This window comes from Sesamum indicum, linkage group LG5 (assembly GCF_026168435.1).
Source record: "Sesamum indicum cultivar Baizhima isolate 11 linkage group LG5, ASM2616843v1, whole genome shotgun sequence".
NCBI lineage: Eukaryota > Viridiplantae > Streptophyta > Magnoliopsida > Lamiales > Pedaliaceae > Sesamum > Sesamum indicum.
This window is the reverse complement of record NC_142661.1, coordinates 10,600,941-10,611,046: the sequence shown is the minus strand read 5'-3', so window position 1 is coordinate 10,611,046 and position 10,106 is coordinate 10,600,941. Positions and strand designations below refer to the sequence as shown.

Genomic DNA, 10,106 nt, shown 5'->3' with positions numbered 1-10,106 from the left:
AATTGATCGTATATTATAATTATTAATCAATATCATACATTCTATTTTGTATAATAATAAATTATGATACTTTTATTTATATATTTAATCTTTATACAAAAATAAATCTAATCAACAACTTAGCAAATTATAATATTTTTTTATAATTAAAATTATTATTTAATATGATATATAGAACTTTATGTTATATTTTAATATATATTTGTATTACGTTAATATTTTTTAAATTGACAAGTAATTCACTTATGATTCTTTATTATTTATAAATTTATGTCAAAATTTAGTATTTTTTATGAATTAATCTAAAAATCATAATAATAATAATAATAATAATAATAATAATAATAACAAAAATAATAATGATGATGATGATGATGGTTGAACAATTCTGATTATTATTTTTATTAGATATATAATAAGATTAAAAAGTTTAATCAATAATTACGATATCTTAAAATTTGGGCACCTGATTCATACGAAATTTAAATATATACAAGATTGTGTCTATTAGATCATATCAGACGGTATAATGTAAAATCACATGGCCTGATTCAACGATGCACCGTCTTGAATAATTACTCTTATGTTTCGATATCAGATGGTTTGGGTGTGTTTTTAACATCTTGTTTAATTTTTTTCTTGGGTTTGGGTGTGTTTTCAGGGGACAATGATTTGTTTATTTCTTGTTGTTGTTGTTTGGTTTTATAAAAGAGTTGTAATGTTGTATGGAAGACCATTATCGATTAGCAAAATTTCTGAAAAATTTTGTATGTAATGTTGTAAAATTCCTCTCCTTCCCACCTCTATTCTTCTGCAATTTCTAGAACAAAATCAAGCTCGAGCTCGTCAAGCTCGAGCTCGAGCTCAAACAAAGAACCCTCTTACACTCAGTTTCTTTTTCCTTCCCAGCCTCATTCATGGTGGCTCTTAGGCCTCTCTGTCTCTCTGCATTTTACCATACCAGTGGTATTTGACTGAGAAGTTGCAAGATTTGGTCCAGAGGATAACTCAATGAACACAGCTCAAACAAAGAACCCTCTCACACTCAATTTATTTTTCCTTCCCAGCCTCATTCATAGAGGCTCTTAGGCCTCTCTGTCTCTCTGCATTTGCATTCTTCTCACTCTCACTCACTCTGCTTCAGATGTTGAGTTGCTTTTGATGAAGATTAAGCTTTCACTGCAAGGAACCGTCGAGAACTTGCCGTTGTTGTCCTGGAATGTCTCAGTCCTACTCTCCATTAGGGTTTTGGGACTACAAGTGTTGAAAACGTAAAGCGTGGGACAAAAAGTGAGAATGACCCTATCTAGTGGGACCAAAAGTGATATTTTGTCGTTGACCAACATGTACCATACTAGTTGGCTAACGGCACGTGACAAGTCATATGCTGTTTCCGTCAATTTTTAACGGCGCGGGACTAAAAGTGTTAAAAAATTAGGGTTTTGGGACTACAAGTGTTGGCACTTAAAGCGCGGGACCAAAAGTGAGAATGACCCTATTTAGTGGGACCAAAAGTGAAATTTTGCCAAAAGATAACTACCCCACAATGAAAGGTTATAGAAAGTGTCAAACACTATTGTCGAATGGGCATACAAGAAATCTTATACTATAATCCAAGAATTAACATAAAATATTACAATATGCCTATAGAAGTCTTCTAGTCAAAGTTGCAGTAATCTTTTTGAAACATTGTTAATCCTAGCTTATATAGACATGATTATGACCCATAGATTTTGCTATTAATGAATCCTTAGTCATCTTTAAATATAATTAGCCATTTTCTTGTATGAATGGAAATGCTAAACCAACAACAATAGATTCCACTCCAAAACATCTCCCAAGAGACAGAGAGAGATGGAAAAATACAACCAACTGTTTGATGTTATAGTGATTGGAGCAGGGGTCATGGGCAGCTCCACAGCTTATCAGACTGCAAGACGCGGCCTGAAAACGCTCCTCCTAGAGCAATTTGACTTCCTCCACCCCCGAGGCTCGTCTCATGGCGAATCCAGAACCATCCGAGCTACCTACAAGAAAGACTACTACTGCAGCATGGCTTTAGAATCATCTCGCCTTTGGGAAGAAGCTGAGGCTGAAATTGGATACAAAGTCTATTTCAAGACCAGTCATCTCGACATGGGGCCATCAGACAGCGAATTTCTGCAGGAAGCCATTGCTAGCTGCCAAACGAACTCCATCCCTGTCAGGGTTCTCGATCGTAGTGAAGTGTTTGAGGAGTTTTCTGGTAAATTTCAGCCCCCTGAAGGCTGGATTGGTATGGTGACTCCACAAGGAGGAGTCATTAAAGCAACCAAGGCTGTGGCCATGTTTCAAACACTTGGAGTGCAAAGTGGCGCCGTGCTTAAAGACAACACAGAAGTGGTGGATATTAAGAAAGATCAATCCACAGGTGAGATCGTTGTCTTCACAAGGGCTGATGAAAAATTCCGGGCCAAAAAGTGCGTAATTACAGTAGGGGCATGGACGAGAAGATTGATCAAAACAGTAAGAGGAATCACCCTCCCGATTCAACCAGTGGAAATCGCCGCCTATTACTGGAAGATTAAAAACGGCCATGAAGACAAATTCACCATCGAGAACGGCTTCCCAACTTTTGGAAGCCACGGGGATCCGCACATATACGGCACCCCGTCGTTGGAATTCCCGGGGCTGATCAAGATCCCTATTGACGAAGGCGGCGCCTGCGAGCCAGAAGAGAGGACATGGGCAGCTCCACCGGACATGTTGGATTCATTGCGTGAATGTATTAGAGAACGATTCGGGGGGCTGGTGGATAGTAATGGGCCGGTGATAACCCAATCTTGCATGTATTCAGTGACCCCCGATAAGGATTATGTGATTGATTTTCTGGGAGGGGAGTTCGGCGAGGACGCGCTGGTTGCAGGAGGATTTTCCGGGCATGGGTTTAAGATGGCGCCAGTGGTGGGGCGGGTTGCGGCGGAGCTGGTGGCTAGTGGGACGGCGGAGGGCGTCGCTCTGACGCACTTTAGGATAGCCAGGTTTGAGAAGAACCTTAGAGGAAACTGAGTCATGATGATGAAGGCTGGCTAGATCACATCTAATTTTAATTCTACTAAAATTACTTATCAAATAAATAAATAAGATGGGTGATTTACATTATGTTTGGATTTGTGTTTTAGTTGTTTTGTTTTGTGTTTTGGAAATAGAGAGAAAAAAATAGAGATAAGTGAGTATGTGTTGAAAATAGATTATATGTTTGGATTTGTGTTTTGAGAAAATTTAAAATATTTTAAAATAAGTGGTGTAGATTTGATATTGGGATTTGGGAGACAAAAATTACTGTTCATTGTTAAATCATATATTTTTATATATAAATATGTATATATATAAGTATTTTATGTTTAATGTTGTACTTTTGGGAGACAAAAATTACTGTTTATTGTCAAATCATGTTTGTTTTATATTATGTATATATATATTATATATAGAAAGTTGAAAAATAGAAAAATACGCAGATAAGGTATAAAAATACAAGAACAAACATTGAGTGTATTTTATCTTGTCTCGAGAAATATGTATAAATACTGATATTTAGATTTTTATATCATGATTAAATTTATTGAATTTAAAATACAAAATTTAGATTTTTTAATATTAACTTTGTTGAATTTATTTGTATAACGTCATGCTTTCAGAATCCTCTACACTCCATTTTGTATTATTTTTCGTATATATATATATATATATTTAAATTCTTTTAGTATAAAATCTTTTAGAATTTTGGATCAGGTCCAAAAATCCTCCCACAATCTTCAAGTAAACCTACAAAATACAACGACTAAGATGCATTTTACCCCCTATATCTTGTTGACAAAAGTTAAAAACCTGATTGTATTTTTGAAATAGGCTAAAAATTGGACAAAATGCATAAAATCCTCCTGTATTTTAAAAGGTCGGCAAAAAGCACCTCCCTATTTTCAGAATAGGCTAAAACCCCCCTCATGTTTTGTTTTAGTCAGCGAAAAACCCCCATTCTGTTAGCAACTAACGGGAAGTGGAGAAGACGCACGTCTGCTGCGTTTGGTAGTTTTTTTCTGCGATTTAGGTTGATATTTAATGATTTTTTGGACCAAAATACCCCTCTATGGGTCTATATACACACAAAGGAGTTTTTTGCTTGTTTTGTGTATTCATTTTGTCATTTCTCACCTTAAAAAATAAATTAAATTTTGGCATATTAAATTTAAATTGAAATATTAAATTAAATTATATTTCAATTCAAATAATTTTGTAATTGTTAATTATTAAATCTAACTATTATTTTTAATTAATTAAAATATATATTTAATTACAATAATTATTATTATTATTATTAATTAGCCAAAATATTTAATTATTATAATTATCTAAAATATCTTAATTTACTAAAATATATTTTAACTAATATAATTAAAATTAATTAAAAATTAAAAAAAAAAAAGAAAATCTGGTATTTCGCCCATTTTCGCTGAAAACTTCGAAACAATTTTCCGGCGCCGTCCGGACGAATTTTCGACGCCTAATGGTACCATTAGAATCCTCTCTTCAAGACGAACATTTTCATACCTTCAATTTGAGTTTTCGTCTATTATAGAGAGTGGGCTCAAGCAACGATTGCCGAACATATTTGTCATCGATTCGTCTCCGTCCAATCGAATCTCGGTCTCAAACTAGCACTATCAGACTCGTTTCTTCAAGACGATTCTAATGAGACCAGCCTCACTCAATTTGGTAAAAAATTTATGGAGATATGATGATTTAATCGAAATCTCGTCACCAGCGACGAGATGTGGTGGGGGGGGGGGGGGAGCCGGGGTAAAGGGGGTGGGGGGTGAGTGGGGTAGTTAGTTATTTTTTTAATATATAATAATAATATATTTTTAAAATTTTATTTATTTATATATAATATAAATTAAATAATATGTTGAATCTAAACCTTTTATTTTTTCAAAATCTAACGGTTGAGATTAATTGATTAGATCTAACAATCAATATTTGATCAAAAAAGATCCAACGGTCATTAAAATAAAAAATAATATATATTAAGTAAGGGTATAACGGTCATTTTCTAAAAAAATTAACACCGTTAGTTGGATTTAACGGAGAGGGGGCGATTGAGCCGAGTTTTACAAAACACATGGGAGTTTTTAGCCTATTCTGAAAATAGGGAGGTGCTTTTTGTAGACTTTTAAAATACAGGGGGATTTTATGCATTTTGTCTGCTAAAAATTACTTTCATATTTTGTAAAACTCAACAAAAAATATCTTTTCTATTAGTAATGAAAGGTGCATTAAACACACTCTTTGTGCCTTAGGGGATATTTCTTTTATTTTCTTTTCTTTTTTTAACTATTTTGGCACTTTTTTGGGTCTTTTTTACTAAAATGCCCTTATGATATTTATATATTTCACATGTATATTTTTTTTACTTATTTTGAGTGTTTTTTGTATTTTCATTTTATTTTTTAAATATATTTACTTAAAAATATAATTATTTATATATTTTTTTAATTTTTATAATTTAAATTAAAATATTAAACTAAATTATATTTAATTTAATTAATATTAAATATCAAATATTAAATTAAATTATATTTAAATTTAAATAATTTTGTAATTATTGAAATTAAAATTTAAAAACTATAATTGTTAAAATTATTTTTAATTAATTAAAAAATATATTTTAAGTACAATAATTATTATAATTATTTAAAATTATTTTCAATTAATTACAATATATTTAATTAATATAATTAAAATTAATAAAAAATAGTATAAAAAGAAAAATAGGAGCAGCAACAACTGTCGCCACCCTACACAGGAGGGTGATAGCAAGGTTGCTGTCTTTGTTGATTTAGGCGATTCGACATCGTCTAGATTTGGGTGGCAATGGCAAGCATGACCGTCGCCCCCATTTGTAGGAAAGAGCGAAGGCGGGGGCTGGGAAGCCAAGGTGTCAAGGGTTGCCCATTCACTAGGCCCCGTGACGCGCACTTCGGCCACTCAACCGTTCTACATGGCCGACCACTCAGCCTTCATCGACAGACGCTGGACAACCAACTAGTCTTAGAGTCCTAGGTGTAGGCCTTTTATTGCTTTGTTACTGCTTTGTTATTTGCTTTCTGTTGTTTAGATTCCTCAAGGGGACGTTATGCCTCTTGAGTTGCAAATTTCAGCTTTTCTAGTGTCTAGTGTAGACAATAGGATTTATTTTTTTAAGCCTATTATAGGGGGGAATGAGTTCAAGAAGCTTGGTTTAGTGACGTGTTGGAGTCCCCCTCAAGGCGAACCCCTTGCTCTAGCATCGTTGATCATTGTATACGCATTTTCAGTTCAATGCAATTTGGTTTTCTGAATCCACGTGCGCAATTTACTGTTTTGTGATTTGTTCCTCCCGACTCTGATATATTCGGCGCGCTGCATTTGTGCCGAGCGGAGGTATTGGCGGACGTAGTCAGCGGACTACTAGCCACACGACGCGCTGTGTGATAGGCGCCTCGTGAGAGGTGGTATCAGAGCCTCGTGCCACGATGGGGCCGAGGCGCACCGCTACTGCTGCGAAGGTATCGGGGCAAGATCCGGAAAGCCCGCGACATGCCGCAGCTTCATCCAGCGAGAGAGCTGAGAACCCGGAGGACGGACACTCCCGGTTGGTGGAATTGGAGACGAAGGTCTCTTCCCTAGAATCTGAGATCACGGTGCTGAATTCGAAGTTGGACGAATGTCGGCAGGTGATTCAGGAGATGGCGGGCGTATTCGGAAACGACAGCATTGCCGATATGCGGCGTGACATGGAGCAAATGTCCATTCAGATTGGGTTGCTCCAGCATGCAGTGGGTAGCACGCCTATGGTTGCTCACGACCCCGGTGCTAGGCTTCGGATACCAGAACCGAAGGCCTATAGCGGTGAGCGTGATGCGAAGGAGGTCGAGAACTTCCTCTTCGACATGGAGCAGTACTTCCTTGCGGCAGACGTGCGGGACGAGGCAAGGAAGGTTGCGACTGCGACCATGTACCTGACTGGTGACGCAAAGCTGTGGTGGCGGACCAAGTTTGCGGAAATCCAGGCTCATCAAATACAGCTCGATACGTGGGCTCTTCTACGGGAGGCGATCAGAGAGCAGTTCTTCCCCGAGAATGTGGAGTACAATGCCAGGAGGGCATTGCGAAAGCTTGAACATACAGGTTCCGTGCGGGAATATGTCAAAGCTTTCTCAGCGCTGATGCTGAACATCCGAGACATGTCGGAGGCAGACAAGCTGTTCACTTTCATGGAAGGCTTGAAACAGTGGGCGAGAAACGAGTTGTAGAGGCAACGAGTGACTGATTTGAGTTCGGCTATCATTGCGGCCGAACGCCTGGCCGATTTCAACCTAGAGACTCAAAAGGATAGGCAGGCGACGCCTAGTCCTGAGCGGGAGAAGTCGAATGGGACGAGATGGTTCAGGAATAACTTCAACAGAGGTGGGGGAGACCAGAGGCCCCACTCTCAGAATGGCTCACAGGGCGGTTCAGACAGGAACAAGCCCCAGGAGAACAAGCAGGGAGCACCCGAGAGGAGGAGAGGGTGTTTGATCTGCGATGGTCCGCATATGTATCGAGATTGCCCGAAGAGACAGGTGTTGAACGCATTGGCGACGACCTTTACCGACAAGGTGTCATCCTCGAAGGGTGTGGAGCCACAAGCAGAGGCAGGTGGCGAGAATGACACGGAGGAGTATGAGGACAACTTGGGGGCCGTAAACCAATGGTGCAACACATTCTCTACGGTGGCGGCAAAGAGAGTTGTGCCACCCCTTGCGAAAAAGACCATCCCGGCTCTTACTGTGGAGCAGCCGGAGAAGAAAGAAGAAGATGTTCAGCCCCGGATTCCTAGGAAGAAAGGGTTGATATTCGTTGATGTGAAGATTCATGGCAAGCCGATTCGAGCCATGATCGACACTGGAGCCTCTCACAACTACCTTGCGAGCGCCGAAGTGGCGAGACTCGGGCTCGTGCTGGAGAAGGGAGTTGGGCGTGTGAAGGCGATCAACTCGGCTGCACAACCCATTGCCGGTGTAGCCAAGTCTGTGCTGATTAAGGTTGGCGCTTATGAGGGCAAGACCAATCTTTCTGTTGTGGCAATGGACGACTTCAAGCTTATCCTTGGGCTTGAATTTCTACGGGATACACGCACTGCTGTCTTACCTCATGCCGATTCGCTGATGATGTTGGGGGCGAAGCCGTGTGTCATTCCTACCTTGGCCGGACGTACTGGAGAAAAGAACTTGTCGGCCATGCAGTTTGAGAAGGGGCACAAGCAGGACGAGATCTCCTACTTGGGTACCCTTTGTTTTGAAGAGATGGAAGAGGTGTCAGGGCCCACCCCGGGCGGTAGTAAGGAACTGTTGGGGGAGTCTGAAGACGTGATGCCAGACGAGCTGCCTCGGAAGCTACCACCGAAAAGGGCAGTGGATCACGAAATCGAGTTGGTGCCTGGCACGAGACCGCCCGCTAGGGCACCGTACAAAATGCCGCAACCTAAGCTTGTGGAGCTTAGGAAGCAGTCAGCAGACGCCTTGAGCCGCAGGGCGGACTTGGCGAACTTGGAGTCGGTAGCAGCGTTCTCTTCTAGCGCGGCTGCTATCCCTACGAAGGATCAGGTGCGGGAGTTACTACCGAGAGATCCCGCGGCGCGACGCCTAATTCGGCTTGTCGAGCAGGGCAAGGCTCGACACTTTTGGATCGAGGATGGATTGCTGATGACCAAGGGAAACCGCGTATACGTTCCGAGAGGCGGGGACCTACGGAAATCACTTCTTTCCGAATGCCACGACACACGTTGGGCGGGACACCAAGGACAGGAGCGCACGTTTGCTTCGGTGTGGAGGGCCTATCATTGGCCACAGATGCGGGACGATGTCGAGACGCATGTCCGCACTTGTTTGATTTGTCAGCAGGACAAGGCAGACCATCAGAAGAAGGCCGGTCTGCTGCAACCACTTCCCATCCCAAAGCGTCCATGGGAGAGCGTCTCCATGGATTACATCTCTGGATTGCCTAAGGTCGAGAAGTTAGGCTCTATCATCGTCGTGGTAGATCGCTCATCAAAATATGCTACATTTATCGCAGCACCCAAACACGTTACAGCAGAAGGGACAGCTCATCTCTTTTTCAAGCACATCGTCAAGCATTGGGGACTGCCAAAAGATATTGTCAGTGATCGTGACTCCCGATTCACTGGCGTCTTCCGGACCGAGTTGTTCAAACTTCTCGGGTCCACACGTTCCATGAGCTCGAGCTATCATCCATAGTCCGATGGTCAGACAAAATGCTTTAATTCTACGTTGAAGGACTACCTTCGGCACTTTGTGCGAGGTACGCAGAAGGATTGGGTGAAGCTCCTGGATGTCGCTCAGCTATATTTCAATGTTCAAAAGAGCTCTTCCACCATCAACAAGAGCGCTTTTGAAATCGTTACTGGGCAGCAGCCGCTCCTTCCTCACACTCTTGACATCTCCCAAAGTGTGAGATCCCCTCTTACTCGACGTTTCTCCCAGGAGTGGAAGAAGAATGTTGATATCGTTAGAAGTTGCCTGGAGACAGCTTAGAAGCGGATGAAGAAGTATGCAGATCAGAATCGCCGCTTCATTGAGTTCAATGCGGGAGACCTGGTGCTGGTGAAGGTCTCGAATCCGAAATTGTCAAAGTCATCAAGGTGGAGAGATCCTCGGTTGATGCAGAAATATGTTGGTCCTTTGCCTGTCCTGAGGCGTATTGGGACGGTGGCGTACAAGGTGGAGTTGCCGCCGTGGTGGAAGATCCACAACGTTTTCCATGTCAGCCAATTGAAGAAGTATTCAGCAGACAAGGAAGACGATACCCGCAATCAACCCAGCCGCCCACAACTCGAATTGAAGAAGACGAAGGAGAAGGTGGCTGAAGCAATCCTAGATCACCGAGTGACGAGTACCGCGAAGAAAGACCACACAGAGTACTTGGTGAAATGGAGGGGATGCAGCAGCGAGGAGAACACTTGGGAGCGAGTGACAAACCTAAAGGCGTTTCTACCTCTTGTCGAAGCGTACCATGCTTCCGTAGCGCCA

At 41.0% G+C, this 10,106-nt stretch overlaps 2 protein-coding genes across 2 annotated transcripts; both read left to right on the top strand.

The window, feature by feature from the left end:
• Positions 1–1,791: 1,791 nt before the first annotated feature.
• Positions 1,792–3,280, top strand: LOC105162390 (putative sarcosine oxidase). The gene has a single exon (XM_011080390.3). The coding sequence runs from the start codon at positions 1,855–1,857 to the stop codon at positions 3,046–3,048; it is 1,194 nt and encodes a 397-aa protein (XP_011078692.1). The 5' UTR covers positions 1,792–1,854; the 3' UTR covers positions 3,049–3,280.
• A 3,271-nt stretch (positions 3,281–6,551) lies between these two features.
• LOC148788109 (uncharacterized) lies at positions 6,552–9,611 on the top strand. The gene is made up of 3 exons (XM_088880359.1): positions 6,552–7,271; positions 7,332–9,245; positions 9,354–9,611. The coding sequence occupies exons 1-3, from the start codon at positions 6,552–6,554 to the stop codon at positions 9,609–9,611; spliced, it is 2,892 nt and encodes a 963-aa protein (XP_088736485.1).
• Positions 9,612–10,106: the final 495 nt, after the last annotated feature.